General features: G+C 42.4%; 1 protein-coding gene across 1 annotated transcript in view; it reads right to left on the bottom strand.

Annotated features, from left to right (window-relative positions):
- LOC130222034 (NACHT, LRR and PYD domains-containing protein 14-like) overlaps nt 1-17,897 on the bottom strand; it is a 34,714-nt gene extending 16,817 nt beyond the window's left edge. The window contains exons 1-6 of the mRNA XM_056454652.1: nt 17,831-17,897; nt 15,668-15,779; nt 15,218-15,310; nt 10,853-10,957; nt 10,496-10,580; nt 6,257-6,452 (exon numbers count right to left, since the gene is read on the bottom strand). Of these exons, the coding sequence (XP_056310627.1) occupies nt 6,257-6,452; nt 10,496-10,580; nt 10,853-10,957; nt 15,218-15,310; nt 15,668-15,711 (523 nt within the window). The 5' untranslated portion in view covers nt 15,712-15,779; nt 17,831-17,897. The remainder of the gene's footprint in view (nt 1-6,256; nt 6,453-10,495; nt 10,581-10,852; nt 10,958-15,217; nt 15,311-15,667; nt 15,780-17,830) is intronic.
- Between the last annotated feature and the right edge of the window lie 1,069 nt (nt 17,898-18,966).

Here is an 18,966-nt window from a genome sequence, read left to right as displayed (position 1 = left end):
AACCGCGGCCGGACCGCTTAGACGGGTGGTACGTGGGGGCGAAGAAGGCGATGCCTTCTAGACCCCCCGGTCCCCTTCTTCCCGGAGGTACACAGAGAGCCCACGCAGGCATGGAGGGCACCTTTTTCTGCCCGGTCCTCGTGCACTCCCGCTCTCACCTCCCTCGATGACGGAGCGGCCAGGGGATATGAGGCGATTCCCCAGGTGGAGCGTGCTCTGTCCGCAGAGCTGCTCCACTCGGAGAGATTCGCCCACACTCCCTTCCAAAGCGTGCAGGTTATCTGAGTCTCTCACGGCCAGAGCCTGCACTGCTGCGGGCCAGGCCGCCTCCGCTCTGCACGCTATGGCCACCTATCAACGCTACCAAGCCGAGAAGCTGCCCAAGATGCAGGAGGGCGGTTCACCCCCAGGCTTGCTGCATGAGCTCCGCACGGCAACCGATTATGCTCTCATGACTATTAAATCGGCTGCTCGTGCCCTGGGGAAGACGATGGCCACATTAGTGGTCCAGGAATGCCACCCCTGGCTGAGCTTGGCGATATGAGAGACGTTGACTAAGCTTGCTTTCTTAACGCTCCCATATCCCAGGCTGGCCTTTTCGGCGACACCGTCGGGGAGTTCACACAGGAATTCTCCGTGGTGAAAAGCAGTCCAAGGCGAGGGGTGAGGTAATCTATCAGCGGGCTCAAAAAACTGCTCCTCCCGCTGCCCCTACCGCTGCGGCTGCTCCTCGCCGAGGGCGTCCACCCGCGGCTTCATCTGCTCCGCTTCCGCTGCCCGCTCCACCGGCCAAGCGGCAATGCCGAGCCTCCCGTGGGACTGCAATGCCCCCGCCCCAGGGCGCCGCCAAGTCCAGTAAATGGACCGCGAAGGGACGGGCCATTCGGAGAAGAGGGGACCTCCTCTTTCCTCGGTGGGGGGCCGAGGATTATTACATCAGTCCACAACAACTTTAAACTCCTCGCTGCAGGCCCCTGGGCTGGCGGCAACCAAATTTCCAAAAGAGCAGTTTCCTCTCTGTCCGGATGCGCGAGCCCGAGTACTGCCAGTCTGGGACGCTCCACCTTCCAGCTCGCAGCACCGGGACCCTTCGCCTCAGGCCCTCAGAGTGCAGCAGAACGGACTCCTTTCTCTCACTCTGGCCTCACCGCGGGATCCACAGAGGAAGGTAAGTGAAATTCTCTTATTTTCAGCTCTTCCCCAGGACGCACCGCTTCCCCGGATGAGCACTCCCATCCCGAGCTGCCCCTATGCTGGCACGTCAGTGATCGCTCCGATGGTGCCATTAGCACGCGCTCTGCCAGCCTGGTTAGCGCTGCCCAGCGCATCGCGGTGGCTCATACGGACGGTCAGACTCGGTTATGCGATTCAGTTCGGTATTCGCCCTCCCCAGTTCACGGGTGTCCTTTTCACGAGGGTGATCCCCATGAGCGCCCCTGTCTTGTGAGAGGAGATTGCGGTCCTCCTGGCAAAGGATGCAATCGAGCAGGTCCCTCCAGCCGAGATGGAGTCCGGGTTCTACAGCCCGTATTTCATCATGCCCAAAAAGAGCAGGGGGTTAAGACCAATCCTAGAATTGCACATACTGAACTGTCATTTACACTAAATGCCTTTCAGAATGCTTCAGAGCATCCGTCCACAAGATTGGTCTGCAGCCATAGACCTGAAGGACGCGTATTTTCATGTCTCTATTCTTCCACGCCACCGCCCTTTTCTCCGGTTTGCGTTCGAAGGACGAGCGTGGCAGTACAAAGTCCTCCCCATCGGGCTCTCTCTGTCTCTGCGGGTTTTCACCAAGCTCTGCGGGTTTTCACCAATCCGCACACTTAACTATCTCGATGACGGGCTCATTCTAGCCTCCTCTCGCGATCAGTTGATTATGCACAGAGTCAAAGTGCTTCGGCACCTCGACCAGTTGGGGTTTCAGGTCAACCGAGAGAAGAGCAAACTTTTTCCTGTGCAGAGGATCTCTTACCTTGGGCTGGAGCTGGATTCGATTGCTATGGTTGCGCGCCTCTCCGAGGAGCGCGCCAGGCTAATGCTTTCCTGTGTAAACAAGCTCCACAGGAAAATAGTGGTCCCACTGAAATGTTTTCAGAGGCTCCTGGGGCATATGGCATCCGCAGCCGCGGTCACGCCGCTCGGTTTGCTTCATATAAGACCACTTCAGCGTTGGCTTCGCGATCGAGTCCCCAGACGGGCATGGCGCGCGGGTACACACCGGGTGAACATCACTCTGCTGTGTCTCCGCACCCTCAGCCCCTGGAAGGATCTGGCTTTTCTATGGGCCGGAGTGCCCCTAGGGCTAGTATCCAGGCATGTTGTCGTAATGACACATGCCTCCAGCACAGGCTGGGGGGCCGTGTGCAACGAGCATGCAGCCACGGGTTCGTGGTCCGGATCCCGCCTTCATTGGCATATCAACTGCCTGGAGCTGTTGGCACTGTATCTGGCTCTCCGCCGCTTTTTTCCGGTGCTGGAGCAGAAACACATGCTGGTCAGGACGGACAGCATGGCGGCGGTGGCTTATATCAACCGTATGGAGGGTATGCGCTCTCGCTGCATGTCTCAGCTCGCTCGCCGTCTGCTCCTTTGGAGTCACACGCGGCTGAAATCACTGCATACCATTCACATTCCGGGCGAGCTCAACCGTGCAGCCGATGCGCTCTCACGGCAGCTAGTGTCCCGAGGAGAGTGGAGACTCCACCTCGATTCGGTCCAGCTGATATGGGCGCGCTTTGGGGAAGCCCAGATCGATCTGTTGCTTCCACCGAGAACGCACATTGCCAGCTGTTTTATTCCCTGACCGAGGCCCCCCTCAGCACGGATGCACTGGCTCACAGCTGGCCATCGGGCACGCGCAAATATGCGTTTCCCTCAGTGAGCCTAATCGCACAAACTTTGTGCAAAGTCAGGGAGGACGAGGAGCAGGTCTTGTTTGTTGCGCCCCTCTGGCCCAACCGGACCTGGGTTTCGGAGCTCACACTCCTCGCGGCGGCCCCTACTTGGCGCATTCCCCTAAGGGAGGACCTCCTCTCTCAGGGACGGGGCACCATCTGGCACCCACGCCCAGATCTCTGGAACCTCCACGTGTGGTCCATAGACGGAGTGCGGAGGACTTAGGTGACTTACCACCCGTGGTACTTAACACCATCACTCAGGCTAGAGCACCCTCTACGAGGCATGCCTACGCCCTGAAGTGGAGTCTATTTTCTGAGTGGTGCGCTTCTCGCCGAGAAGACCCCCGAACTTGCCAGATTAGCATTGTGTTATCCTTCCTTCAGGATAAGCTGGAGCGTAGGCTGTCACCCTCCACACTGAAGGTTTACGTGGCTGCGATCTCCGCTTATCATGACGCGGTGGATGGCAACACGCTCGGGAAGCATGATCTAATCATCGATTCCTCAGAGGCGTGCGGCGATTAAATCCATCCCGCCCCCCTCTCATGCCCTCTTGGGATCTCTCCATAGTCCTGGTGGGTCTGCAGAGAGATCCGTTTTAGCCACTCGATTCGGTATCTCTGTCATTAATGACAGCTCTGCTGATCGCATTGGCGCTATTCAAGAGAGTTGGGGATCTGGAGGTATTTTCGGTCAGCGAATCGTGCCTTGAATTCGGGCCGGGTTACTCTCACGTTGTCCTGAGACCCCGACCTGGCTATGTGCCCAAGGTTCCTACCACCCCATTTAGAGATCAGGTGGTGAACCTGCAAGCGCTGCCTGCGGAGGAGGCAGGCCCAGCCCACTCACTGCTTTGTCCCGTTCGCGCTTTGCGCCTTTACGTGGAACGAACGCAAAATGTAAGATCATGTGAACAGCTCTTTATCTGTTACGGTGGTCGGCAGAAGGGAAGTGCCGTGTCAAAACAGAGGTTGGCCCACTGGTTAGTTGATGCCATTACCCTCGCTTATCTATGCCAGGGCGAGCCGCGCGCCCCTAACATGAGAGCGCACTCTCTGAGGTGTTGCTTCCTCATGGGCGTTAGCACGCGGCGCCTCTCTCACAGATATCTGCAGAGCTGCGGGTTGGGCGACACCTAACACATTTGCGAGGTTTTATAACCTCCGAGTGGAGCAGTTTTCTCCCGGTTATTGGGTAATCCCAATCAATCGGGCGGGAAATAAGTTCGGTGTCACAAACGCTTGCTGCGCTAGGCTCCCTAACCCGGAGATGCGTGCACTTTTCCTACTCTACTAGTAAGTTCCCCTTCCCAGGTGAACCCTAGAGAATTCCTCCGAGGACCCCAGCATCGACTCAGCGGAGGAGTCGAGTGCATGGCTCAGTGTGCGGTTGGTATGCCCATTTGGTCTACACGCATATTGAGGATCGGTGCCAGCTATGTGCATCCCCATTTGGTGATGTCATATGCATTATTACCACGGTGTGTTCCCCTTATTAGGCGGTCCCGTGTCTTCCCTAAACCGCTAACCAGCTTATCATATGTAGCACTCCCCCTCATTAGGGCTAGTCCATATGTCTCCTTACCATCAGGTCTCCCCTTTTAGGGTAGCAGGTGGTCTCCGCTGCGTTCTCCCCCTTCGGGGACTGGCACGCTCACGCGTCGTATTTCCAAAATCCCTAGTCTATATTAGCTACGTAAAAGCACTCTTACGACCCCCGATTTAAAAATTTTATTCCCATGTAATGGTAATATGTTGGGCCTAGGGGACGTTGGAAGGTTGCGCTCTTGGTGATGTCAGTGCGCTCACGCTTTGGCTTGGCAAACTACACATCAGGAGCGTGACAGGCTTAGCTGCTGTGGCACTTTCCATAAAGTCTAACAAAAGTCTGTTTATACAGACACACGTAGAAGTTCCCATATGAAGGGGAACGTCCTGGTTACGTACGTAACCCACGTTCCCCGAATAGGGAACGGAGACGTGTGCCTCCACTGCCACAGCACCTGAGTCTCCAGCTGGGAGCTGAGCCATCGGCTCTTCAGCAGGCAAATTCTGATGAGCTGGCTCCAGCAGCCGACTGATATAGCCCTAATTGGCTCATCAGTTTCAGCTGTGGAGCTAAGCTCCGCCAATTCAATTGGCATTTCATTGGCCCGTTTTCTTATCTTCAGAAGTGATTGGTCGTCTAAAGCACTCTCAAAAGTCTGTTTATACAGACACACGTCTCCATTCCCTATTCGGGGAACGTGGGTCACGTACGTAACCAGGACGTTCTCCCAGTACTTCTGTGTTATTTGACTGTTTGTAACTTCATTATTGCATTTTCAGATTTGAATGCAGCGATTTGAGGATTAACAATCATATGCAAATCACCATCATTTATAAGAGATGTTGCATGGGTGTTGAGATCCTGATCTTGTAATGATTAGTCATGCAGCTTACACTGAATGCATTGATGGAGGCTTAACAAGTAGTGACCTTTAACAAAACCCACCACGTCCCCAATAACCCACCACATCTTCTTCCGTCATCATTAAATTTTACAGGAAAGCCTAAATGCTCTCATACATGTGAATTGAATGATGTGAGAGGCAATCTCTCTGTGATCGTTACAAATCTAGGATTAATATACCAGAAAAGAAATGTATTAATCCTCGGGTCACATGTGTTCTGAACCGTGGGTTGTGATCCGTACAAATCATGCATCAACCGTGATCCGTTACACCCATAGAATTTTCAGACATTTTTTGCTATTTCTGTGGAGAATTTTGTAGAAAATAAAATAAAAAAATAAAATATCGGCAGATGACTGTGGAATGATTTTGGGAGTATCATAACTAAAAACTTAATATTCATTCATTCTTTTGCTGTTCTGCTTAGTCCCTTTATTAATCTGGGGTCGCCACAGCGGAATGAACCTCCAACTTGTTTTACACAGTGAATGCCCTTCCAGCTGCAACCCATCACTGGGAAAAACCCATACACTCATTTAAACACATACACTACCGACAATTTTAGCTTACCCAATTCCCCTATAGGGCATGTCTTTGAATTGTGAGGCGACAGCACTACCCACTATGCCTCCGCGTTGCCAAAAACTTAACATACAAAATAAAAAAATAATACATTTTTAACTTATAAAATAATTATATTTAATAATACTTCATGTTTACAACACAAATCCAATTAGATCCACTTAATTGGTAAACAAAGCACAAGACTCTTATATAACAGATCTACTAAAGGACAGAAAATATGACTTTACAAACTGCACTGTAAATAAATCATGAACATTTTCATATTAGTCAACAATATTACTGAAATTAAATAATAATTAATTTCCCATGAGTCTCTTACCCACAAGAGTATCAGCAGCTTGATCTTGCTTCATCTCTCTCAGGAAGAAGAGTGTGAGATCAAGAGCTGCTTCCGTGATTCTGCTTCTGTTCTCATTATAGTCCTTTACAAACTCTTGACTGTTTTCTTCTTGTAAGATTTTCTCAAATTTCTCCAGTTCATTCTTCAGAAATCTGATCATTTTACTCTCAAGATTCTATGATTGACAAAACAAGAACAATATTTAACCAAAACATTCATTCACACACAGTTGTAAATCCACAAACTACTCAAAAATACATTATAATGAATTCTACTAAGAGTCTGTTAAATGCTTGATTCTGATTGGCTGATGAATATTCAAAGGTTATTTCAGATAAACACACAGTTAAAGTACATTAAAGCAGGTTGAGCACATTAAACTTAAGGGGGTCACACACCGGATGCACCACTCAGTGCCGCAACGCAGCACACACATGACAGCTGTAAGTATCACACACCAGATGCACACATTCACATGTTATTAAAAATGAAATTTCACAGCTACAAAAACAACACTAAAATAAATTTAGTTCAGTTGAAAAATGGCCGCTATAGTTCTGAAGTGACGTGCGTCTGTTCAATACAGCACAAGCTGCTGTTGAAGGCTGTGCAGAGAGTGAGTCTCTTGACATTAAGCGAGTGGTGCGAGCAGCTGAAAACATTCGGATGTTTGTAAAAAAAAGCTTTTTGCACAATGCACTGATATCGTTAACAGGGACGCAATGATCAGCCAATTTCACTATTAACCTCGCTTTTATTCATTAAGGGCTTCTCAATGCCGCATTTCTGTTGCACGCACATTGGATTAACTATTGCAGCAAGCCGTTGACATATTGCATCTTTCCCGCACGCAAGTACAATATTTCCAATAGAAACGTGTGCATATTTAGAGTGGTGCACACATAACTTTGCAAGCAGACCGACGCACTCGCGCCCTGCAGGTGCACAAAGTAGAAATGATCTCACGCTGTAGTGGTGAGAGTTGTGCGTGATTAATCTACTGAATTTGCTGTCATGAAATATTAATGTTCTAGAAACTGAATCTTGTATAACAAATAGAGCTGTAAATGTTATAATATTATTTATATACATCATTTATCATTGGCTTTTTATTTGAAAACCTCTAATAAACATTCAAATAAAGGTAAATTCCTCTTTGCCAGATATAATGAAGGCATGGAATAAACCAAATGAAAACGGAGGCAAAAAAAGAAGATAAACAATATAGAAGCGATGTTCAGCAGCTTATCGACATCAGGTGATGTACTAATACTGCAAAGTTTATTGTACACATTGATGAGGATTATTTTATATAGTACAGGGATGAGATGTGTAAATATCCTGTTGATATTTAGAAATCTTGCTGTATTTATCTTTTAAACGCATGATTTTTCCACATGGTAAATGGTTATCTATGGTGTGTATTTTGGGTTCTGTTGATTGCTAATTAAAAATAAAAACCTTTCTAAAAGTGTGTGTTGTTTATATGTTGTTGTTCATATTTTACAAGTGTTATTTCTTCCCCTGTGAAGATAACAAATACAAACAACCCAATATAACAGTAATAGTTTTTTTGTACTCATAGCTGAGTGTAAACTAAAGACCGTTTATTTCTGCAGTCCAACATGTATTGTTTTTACTAAATTATAACAGCTAACATCACACAGTTTTTTAATAAATCATTAGTACATGTTTTTAAATGTAAGTGCTTATATTTATATTAGTGAGTCTTTGTTACAGTGCAGATACGGGTGGTCAAGTGAGACGTTCAGGGGGTGTGGCTGATTTGATGTACAGGCGTTTGGTTGGAAGCTTGATTCTGCGGCTCCGCCTCTGGCTCCATCAGGCAGTCCTTCTGCGCATGCCCAGGCTCCAATTTCAGCAGTGTTTTCTGAGTTTGTGCCCATCACGAGGCGTTTTGCATTTAATGGGTAAAGGCCATGTTGCTTCATCCATATTTTATACAGTCATTGGTCTGTACTGTACCGTTCCTGCTCTTCTCAATGGGCAGGGGTTTTCAGCCATTTCAAAGTACAAACTGTAATTATTTAGCAACCTTATTTCAAAATAACTTCTGGACTAAAGTCTCATGAGCGTGAGGCATTTCCCTGGTACAGTCAGATCTCTGCTTCTCCTTTATCTCAAATTTTATCAGTTTAATATTTGGCAGAAGTTACTGAACTTGTAGAAAAGGCTCCAAGGAAAGCTAGAATTTTATTAACAGACTTGTATTCTGAAAACTCAGAGTGCATTTCCTGATGCTTCCAGTAGAAGGCATTATAGTTATAGTTTCGCTTTTCTGCTGCTTTCATTATTGAGTCAGATCGACGGCTGTGCAGCTAAAATTTAATCCTGTCACTCCTGATGTTCGTTTGGTGTTTTGAGCCTTCTAAGTGTTAGTACATGACCATAAAGTAAGTTTCTCTTTATATCTGTGTGTTATAACCATGTTGAAGTGCATTAGTATACATTTACAATATTATAGGCATGCCCAGACATGCAATGCCTTATGCTTCATGTACAATCGTGTGATCATTAAGCTATCTAGAGACAGTCAAATGCTTCACCAGTCCCTATAAATGTTTGAAATCTTCAATACTTAAGTATTAATCAATATTATTGCATTTGTGGTAATGTTTGACAAATGATTTGATTATTAACACACTTGTATTCAGTATATACATATTGCTGCTTTAATGTATCATCATTATTTGTATGATTTATATTATTTAGAGCTTTAAATGTTATTTAGGATAACCATGTATGCTTTATTATACCTAACTAAGCAGAGACTGATTATTTTGTGTACATGTACCTATTCAACTGTACTCATTTATCCTAAAGTTCTTTATGGTATGTTATTTCTAGACTAATATCAATACACTTTGGAACGAAGCTCCAGTCTCCTCATTTATTGTGTCCTGACCGACACCCAGGATTGTTTGCTGGAAAAAAATAGAACTAGAGCCTAGCGGTTTCCTTTCCTCTCCAACAGAACTTATTTGTTGCTGCTTTGCTCACTTAGCAGAAGGGGCGGAACTATCGGCACACAAGTGTGAGAGTGACAGATTTTTACATTTAGATATGCAAATGTATGCATACATCACCTAGTGACATTTAGTGACTCTTCAAGCAGAGCTTAGCTACAGTCCAGTGAAAGTAGTTACCGACACTGCATGTGAAATCTGTCTTATCTGTGTATTTGGGGACTAGTTTAGAACTATTAGATTTTCACTGACAGACAAAATGTAGTCCTGTTTTAACCAAGCCATCTGTGTTTAGACGTCTATTAAATTGATATATGGAGAAATTGACTCTGGTCAGTTGAATTTTTAGAGAATAATGCACACCAGAGATTTCCATAAAAAGAGCTGAAATACTCATTTTGATCATGTTGATCGGACAAACACAGATCTGAACAGTAAAGGGACTATTTTTGTGTACATTCATAATTACAACTAAACTATAAGTTCTTGTTAAAGGATTAAAACTGACAGGGAGTCGTTTCCCTTTCGGTTTCTCTTTCTGTTTCTAATTCATCATCTCATCTCCGTCTGTCTCTACTGTGCTGTTTATCCTCTCCAGTCTGCAATTCGGAAATGCCTTAAATAAGACCCCCCCTCAATATCTCATTATGTACAATAATATTCCCTTAACTGTTATCATTTTGAAGCATAGTTCAGCATAGCGCAAAATAAGTTGCTGCATGAATGAATTAGATTATGAAGAATGATGAAGATCCTGCTTATGCTTTAATGTGTCCTTTCTGCAAGTGATTTACTATTACTTTAAAAAGTGAATCCCTGCAGATAATGTGACATGAAGCTACGGTATGCATGTCTAGGGCAACATCTTTGAAAAGGCAGAAAAATTAGGTCATTCCAGAAAGACATAATAATAGTAATAATAATAATAATAATAATAATAAAGGAATATATACCAAAATAAATAAAAGCAAAAAGAAAAAGTTGTGATAACTAGAAAACAACTGTTTGCTATGTCGAAATCATGAGAAATTAAGTCGTGATCACAAGACAACAAGAGAGAAAATATATTTTAATGCATGGCGCTCCATAGATTGAGATGTTTTTGCAGACGTTTTTAGCTGTGTGGTTACAAGGGTACAAAATTCAGTTCTCAAAAGTCTTGTGAACAAATATTTCTGTGTTTCATGGAGTTATTTCAGTGATTTTATGACTCAAAATAAGTTTTTCCTACCTGAAAGATCCACTGGAGATTGTCTGTGAAGCTCTTGTGGCTCCTGTGAGTCTCGTCTCCTGAATCTGCTGTCTCATATTCATCACTGTTAACAGATAAAACTACTGTAAGAATACATTTAGAGGCAAACACACCTCTTACCACAGCGGAATGAACTACCAGCTATTACTGCATATGTTTCACACAGCGGCTGCCCTTCCAGCTGCAACCCAGTACTGGGAAACACCCATACACTCATTCACATACACTCACACACAATGGCCATTTTAGTTTATTCATTTCCTCTATAGCGCATGTTTTTGGACTAATATGTTTAAAACAGTTCATGTGTGAGCAATAATGTAAAACACAAAATACCTTTTGACAGATGATGAGGTTTCCTCACTGAAGTATGGTGGATGCTCTTTTGACCGGTCACTCTTCAGAGACACAGAGCTGAACACACATGATCCTGATCTCACACTGATGACACAAACACACCAGAGAAAAAAAAAAAGTTTCACCATCTGCTGCAGTCTCTCTTATGAACACTAGAGGGCACAGGGGTTTCATTTCCCCATCAGCCTGTGCTCCTGATTATCTATTTGTAGCAAAATTAGCTCATAGAGAATTATGAATGATTTATTACTCATAATTTCCTATGAGCTCAATTAGCTAAGGCTTACTTAGTTAATAATACTTCTTAACTTGTATTGCCTTTTCCTATACCAACTGAATGTGTGTTAGATTAGTTCAAGTGTTCAGTGGAGTTAATGAAGCATTACTTGTATCATTCTTCAAATTGTTCATTATTTGCTCATAAATGAAGTCCCTAATCTTTCCGAATACTCTATATTGTCATGCCTGGGCTCTCTCGGGAAGGCAAAGGATCACAGGAGTTATCAAACATGTAGATTTATTGATAAACACTCACATGGAAGACCCTGTCTCTGATTTAATCTAGATTAAAATGGCTCATTTGAATTCTGCCGAAGGTATTCAGAATATGTATGCTACCCAAATAATAAGTCTTTGAGAACAAGTTTGTCAAGCCAGGTGGCGCATTAGACCAGGGGCTCATCTCCTGTTTCCAAAATGCATCACAGACTGCTTGAGAAACGGTTCTACTATGATAATTGGTGATGAAAATAAATGATGTTCAATAAGATGTACTTGTGTTTACTCACTGTTTATTCAGTTAAACATGAATGTTGAACTGTCGGCCTACATAAACTCCAAACAGCAATTTTTGATGACCTTAATCTGACTAAAGTCATAACTGAACTAATCAGAAATGGAATTAAGACATGTGGAGTATGCAGATATTAGTGGCATTAATGAAGTAAACACCGCAATCAAACTATTATCGTCATGCAGGACTTTTCAACATGTTTTACACCAAGATCCACACACACACACACCGCAAAATGCAGAAGTATACGTCCGTGTTTAGATATCAAGGTGAAAGTCATAATAGCTTGCATAGAATAGACCCAGCTCCTAACCCAACTTTGTGAATAGATTAACAATATTTTTTTTAATCATGCGATAAGTGTCTCACTTTAACACCGATAACGTCTCACCACTAAATTATATATATATATATATATATATATATATATATATATATATATATATATATATATATATATATAATTTTTGTGGCATTTAGCAGCTTTTGCATCTGAACTTTTCATATATATATATATATATATATATATATATATATATATATATGGTTCTTAAATATGATTGGCTAATAGACATGCAATATTCTGTCTATTCAATATCAAGACTTGTACAGCCTCTTTACCCTTTACCCACAAAGAGTGACAGCAGATCATTAAACTCACTACAGTTTGACAAATATTTCAGCTGTTGGACATCATGTACCTCAGAGGCTTTTTAGGTGAGAATGTAGTTTAGATTGCAAATATGCAGTTTATTTATAAGGATAGTGCTTATTTTAAATATTTATCATTTCAGAGAGACAGCACATCAGAATCCATCAACCTGTACTGAACAGAGCAAAGAAGGTTGATGTCGTCCATCCACAAGATGGCGGCAGAGACCTCATAATAAGCCCTTAGAGGAGATCAAATGATTATAAAATTGATGAGTTACTCTAATGCCGAGTTCAGACTGCAGGATTTTCAAATAGTCGTGTCACGGATGTTTTCACTCTGCATGACTATCTGGGCCAGCGTTTTGTCGCTGCTTTGTTTGCAAGATGGATCGTTGACAGGGGCTTTCACATTGCATGACTTTACAATAGGAAGAATCGCTGACAACTTTGTCCAAACGACGTCTCACAGCCAAAAACAAAGAATATCTAGTGTTATTAATACATAATGAGAAAGAAGCCTTTAATAGGGTAGAAAATCTACATATCTGCTCTCCTGGCCTTTGAAGGGAATTAGCAATTTCTCTTCAACTTTTTCTTTTTTGACCTCGTTGTGATATTGCTCAGATGACACGTCAAACAGACACGGGTCCTCCTGCCAGATTTACACTAGTTTTCCTCCATTTCCTGGGTCCAAATAAACTGAAAAAAGCGCTTTTAAATTCTCCCCTAACCTCCTGCTGGCCTGCAGATACCTGTACTAGTGAATGCTGCTCTTTTATTGGCTGTAGGTGATAGCCAATGTTATTTTCAGTTAGAACACATTTCACACAGCATGATATGAATCACCAGATATTTAGCATGCCAAATATCTCACAGGTGTCTGCGACTCATTGGCGATTCTCTCATATCACGTCTTTGATAGTTGATAGTACACATTGTGTGATTGTCACTCACGTGAACGAGCACCGATATATATATATAACTTGGAGTTGCTTTTTGGTTGGTCATCTGCTTTTAATGAGTCTCCTGTTTTCATCACTGCAGACTAGACCAGTAATCAGAATGAAAGAAGAAATGCCCGCAGGTGTTTAGTGTTTTTCCTCATCACAAACACAACAGTAATCTGGTAGTCTTTGAGCTGCTTTGGCTTGTTCGGGTATAATCATTATAATCTCCCGATTGCAACAGAGAAATACTGAGAAATCTCTGTAGACTGATGGCATTTCATGCGGTTCAGCCTTATAATCTTAAATATGAGCAAAATCAGCTATTTTGTCATCACTTTAGACATTACGCTAGAGAATCACTCAAATAGTAAAATACTATAAAAGTGACATTAGTGAAGTAGAAACGGTTTCTGCTGTTCTGACGTCAGCTGCAGAAGAAAGTAGTTCCTCATACAAAAGGGTTTTTAGACTCTAGTGTTTGATTTTCTTTTTTATATATACATGATCATGCTGTTGCACTGTTGTATAAACGCAGTATCACATGAGTAGCAGTGCCATATTGTTGCATATCATCACTGGCAAAGATTCAACAAGGTACTGGAAATATTCCTCAGAGATTTTGCTCCATATTGCCATGATAGCATCACACAGTTGCTGAAGATTTGTCGGCTAAACATCCATGATGCCAATCTCCCATTTCACCACATCCCAGAGGTGCTCCATGGGATTGAGATCTGGTGACTGTGGAGGCCATTTGAGTACAGTGAACTCATTTTCATGTTCAAGAAACCAGTCTGAGATGATTGGCGTTTTATGACATGGTGAGTTATCCTGCTGGAAGTAGCCATCAGAAGATGGAGACACTGTGGTCATAAAGGGATGGACATGGTCAGCAATAATACTCAGGTAGGCTGTGGCGTTGACACAATCCTCAATTGGTACTAATGGACCCAAAGTGTGCCAAGAAAATATCCCCCACACCATTACACCACCACCAGCAGCCTGAACCGCTTATACAAGGCAGGATGTATCCATGCTTTCATGTTGTTGAGGCCAAATTCTGAGCCGAGCATCCGAATGTGGCAGCAGAAATGGAGACTCATTAGACCAGGCAACGTTTCTCCAATCTTCTATTGTCCAGTTTTGGTGAGCCTGTGTGTGCCTTAGTTTCCTGTTCTTAGCTGACAGGAGTGGAACCCGGTGTGGTTTTCTGCTGCTGTAGCCCGTCCGCCTCAAGGTTGGACGTGTTGTGTGTTCAGAGATGCTCTTCTGCAGACCTCGGTTGTATCGAGTGCTTATTTGAGTTACTGTTGCCTTTCTATCAGCTGGAACCAGTCTGGCCATTCTCCTTTTGACCTCTGGCATCAACAAGGTATTTGCACCCACAGAACTGCCGCTCACTGGATATTTCCTCTTTGTCGGACCATTCTCTGTAAACCCTCGATTAGATTGTCTGCATATAGTTGTTTCATAAATCAAGATGTTTCATAAACCTTGTCATAAGTTGATTTTTGTGTTCGGATCTGCGCTTGTTTCTATATTGGATTAACAAATTAGGCTCAATGTGTTTGCATCTCTGTCTCTCGGTTTGTGGATTATATTTTTGTTGTTTGTCTGATATTCATCTTATAGTTTGGATTTTTATATAATAGAGGTTGCAGATGGATCTTCTGTCTCTTTATTTCAAACTGGCCATGACAAAGAGGACATTTTACTACCTGAGTTTTTCCAAATGCATTATTTAAAGTTACAGGAAACAATAAGGAAATGTTTTATCTGTCCTTATCAGGACTATGGATGAATGCAGAATAATTCAAGTCAGAAAAATATATAACACCATTCTAGTGTTTCTTACATACTGTGCCTTTAAAGTGTTGTGCAAATATAAAAAAATTTCTGATGAATACTGAAACAGTCCATGTGTGAGCAATAATGTAAAACACAAAATACCTGATGGCAGATGATGGGGTTTTCTCTCTGAACTCTGGTGGATCATCTTTAGACCGGTCACTCTTCAGAGACACACATGATCCTGATCTCACACTGAAGACACAAACACACCAGAGGAATAAACTGCAGGACAAACTTCAGTCTCCTTTAAGAGTTTTATTAGTTTGTGTAGTTTAATTCAGCACAAACTAATTGTTGACCGAAGGTCTGTCTGATCAGGTCTGCTACACAGGAATCATGGGTAAAAACGACACATACTGAGCTCTGGTAAAGATGACGCCAGATCAAGCTGTCTGTAATCTAGACTGATCTAAACACATTTCCTGAAGCTGTAAACTGAAGCTTTGTCCATCATTTGATCAGGCAATAGCAACACAAATAAGTGCATTGTTGTTGCTCTTTGTTCTTCAGAGAAAGTGTTGAAATAATGGTGTAAAACAGAGTCAATACCTGTGTTTCTCTGAGAGAGAGTCCTTTACTCGCTCTTCTGCCATACTGCAGCTAAAACACCAATGCAGACATTAGCAGAGCTTTGAGAAAACAATCAGCCGCTGACCATCACCTGGAGATGACAATATACTGAGATTAAGAACAACACACTTTATAGCAATCAATGCTGACTTCACAAACAAGACCTTACTGAAACAGACCACATGATGAGGGAGAACACAAACTGACTTTCAGTCATTTCACAGCAGATATATTTATATAATGCTTAACATTAATGCAGTTGGCTTTACCCCTGATCTGACACCTCAGATATTTCAGATTTGATCATTTGATATGTATGTGTCTGTCACGATAACTTCTGCTTTAGACCAGTGGTTCTCAAACTGGGGGTCGCGACCCCTGCGGGGGTCGAAGAATAATTTCAAGGGGTCGCGAGAGTGATTTAAAAACTGTGTAATTTTCAGTGATTATAATAAATATTTTTCAGTATTACAAGTGAAAGCTAATATTTTCAGATTTGTAAAAAGATATTACTGATTCATAAAGTATTTAGGACACATTCATGCAGAATGCATCTTTGTACTTGGAACACAGCGCTAAGGAACAGTTTAAAACTGTTGTCATGTCAACTTGCCGCAGTAAACAAAGCCTTCAACGCTTGCCCCGCCTTCACGCTCTTCTAATTGGCCCACTGCTCTAAGAACTGAACACGAATGATTGGTTAAAATCAGCTGTCAATCACTCAGTCACCGCCTCCTGTCTTCACATGACAGGAGCTACAACCGCGAAAATGTAAAGAGCTGAAGACGAGAGAATGAAAACAACACTGACAGATTTAGTTTTAGAAACACCTAAAGCTACAAATAATAGCACATCTGATTACTGATCATGTGGTGAATGTTAATCCACCATCTACATTTATTGAAGAGTGGATAAGACTTCCATTGGCTTCAAGTCTGCTATGAAAATAACTAGCATTCACTGTAAAGTCTGTGTGACGGAATTTTCAGGTAACTGTTTGCCACATCTACACATTTTAAGCACGAAAGGTTGTTTAATCCCTCATTTAATCGCCAGATGCTGTCAGCCGTACAAGTGGCAGCTATATGTAGAAGTTAACACCACACACACCATAGCAAAAGGGCTTGCACTAACTAAGATTAAACTAATATTGCAGCTCATCAAAAGAGCGGTATTGCTATTAAAATGACGTATGCAAATAATAAGGTATATGACAAAAGCATCTGTGCAATATCACCAGGCGTGAGAACACGGCACAGTTATCGTTAAGAGATTCATTAATGAATTCATGTCAAGCAGTGTGTGCAGGGCCGGTGAGCGGTCCGTCTGTGTATCTTTTGGTCACTCAATTATGTTATAAAAATGTGTTTTCTTGTGATAACAGGATTTCATTGAGACATATTTTCCTCACGCATGCATATATATATTTTTGCTTGTTAGTTTTGATTAACGTTGATTTCAAATGCAATAAATCTGTTTATAAAACTTGTAGTAACATAGCGATAATTGGTGGGAGCCACTAAATTTTGGCTGGTGCACCTACATTTTTGAAGTTAGAAGCACCAGTGTTACCAAGCAAAAATTTTGATTTCGAGCCCTGTAATGTATAGTAAATATAGTTAAAATATTGTGATCAGCTTAAAAAAAAGCTATTTTTATTGTTTGTTAATGCTTTGGTAGTGGGGGGTCGCGAGTTCTTGACGATCTTACAATGGAGGTTGCTGGTTTAAAAGTTTGAGAACCACTGCTTTAGACAACTATTAACTTATTATTTTAATTATTTATTAGTTTAGTTAGTAGTTAGTTACTTTACCGTTACCAGTTAAATGCAGTTTAAGGATCATCCGCATTCTTCTGTTTACTGAAGCTCTGCTTTCACTTTCGATTTCCTGACTCTGTTTAAAGTTTATTTTGTTCTGAATGATGTGAAATTATCGAGTCAACCTGATATAGAAGAGCACAAACACGTTTAAGGGATAAAAATAACCCATTATATTGTTCAAATGAGCGTGTTTGGACCGTGTTTAATTGCCGTTTGAGGCTTTGAGCTTAAGGAGCAGACAGTCCATAAATCACGCTTATACACATATAAAACCCTTCATCATCTCACAAATAAGCGTAATGTAGAAGTATTAATCTTACATGCAGAAGTACAGACGCTCTTGTGCAGCAGGAACACGAGTTGAGCTCGTTTGACGCTTTCGTTTTGTCAACTTCCTCTTCAGCATTTTGGCGGTTGTCAAACTTATTTGTTGTTGCTTTACCGCCTTCTGCTGGGCTAGGTGCAGAACAGGAGTCTGACTTGGAGGGAAACGAGAAAAACAAATCACATCATACAACCAAGGGAAAACTGTGTTTAAACATAAAATTAAATTGTAAATTCGTTCTAACAGCCCAGTTTCTTTCAGACATGAATTATTAAAGCCTCCATATGTTGACCCTAGTATATTTTCCAGAATAAATGTAAGATTATGTCTAATAATGCTTCTCTTAATATCTTTTCTTTCATATTCATAAATCTTGACATTTTGGTATTATGGGTTAAAATGTGCACTTATCTATTTAAACAGTGTCTTGTTTAGTCCTGTATGTGCTATTCTGAGACGGTGACCATTTCCTCCATACGATTATTCCTCATTTCTCTTCCTCTACAGATTTACATTTGGATTTGATGAAAATGTCTTCCTGAGTCATTTATATCCCGGTATTCCTGCCTTAAACTCTTTGTCTGTATCTTTGTTATAGTTTTGACTTCAGCTTTACGTAATTTACCCTGAAGGTCTGTGTGTGAATGTGAGTGTGTGTGGGTGTTTCCCAGTACTGCGTTGCAGCCACTTTACTTCTCTCTTGCATGTTTCCTCCATCAAATCTAACATGTTCTCTATAACTCTACTGTGTTCACATTAATCATGTTCCTGAACTCCATTAATGCTGAGTTTAGTCTAGTTTACATCACTTCCTCCTCTGTTTCTAACACACACACGTTTATTTGTCTCCACTAATATTTTAATGTTATATAAATGTCGTCTCTTCTTATCTTTATGCCAAACTCCTCACCATTCTGTCTTAATATTTCCCCTGAAAATAGATTTATTTCCTCCATCATCTGTCTTCCTCCTCTTCATCGTCTCCTGTGCAGATTGATCAGCAGTCTGATGTCCATGTGTTCCTCTATGTGCAGGTCTCCAGCAGAACTCAACCGTCCCTCTTTCTGATATATCCACCATACAGAAGTGTGAACAGCTCATGTGTTAAACCTCCTCTAGATGACCTGCGGC

Source organism: Danio aesculapii, chromosome 4 (genome assembly GCF_903798145.1).
Source record: "Danio aesculapii chromosome 4, fDanAes4.1, whole genome shotgun sequence".
NCBI lineage: Eukaryota > Metazoa > Chordata > Actinopteri > Cypriniformes > Danionidae > Danio > Danio aesculapii.
The sequence above is the reverse complement of the archived record's forward strand: the minus strand, read 5'-3'. Positions and strand labels throughout refer to the sequence as shown.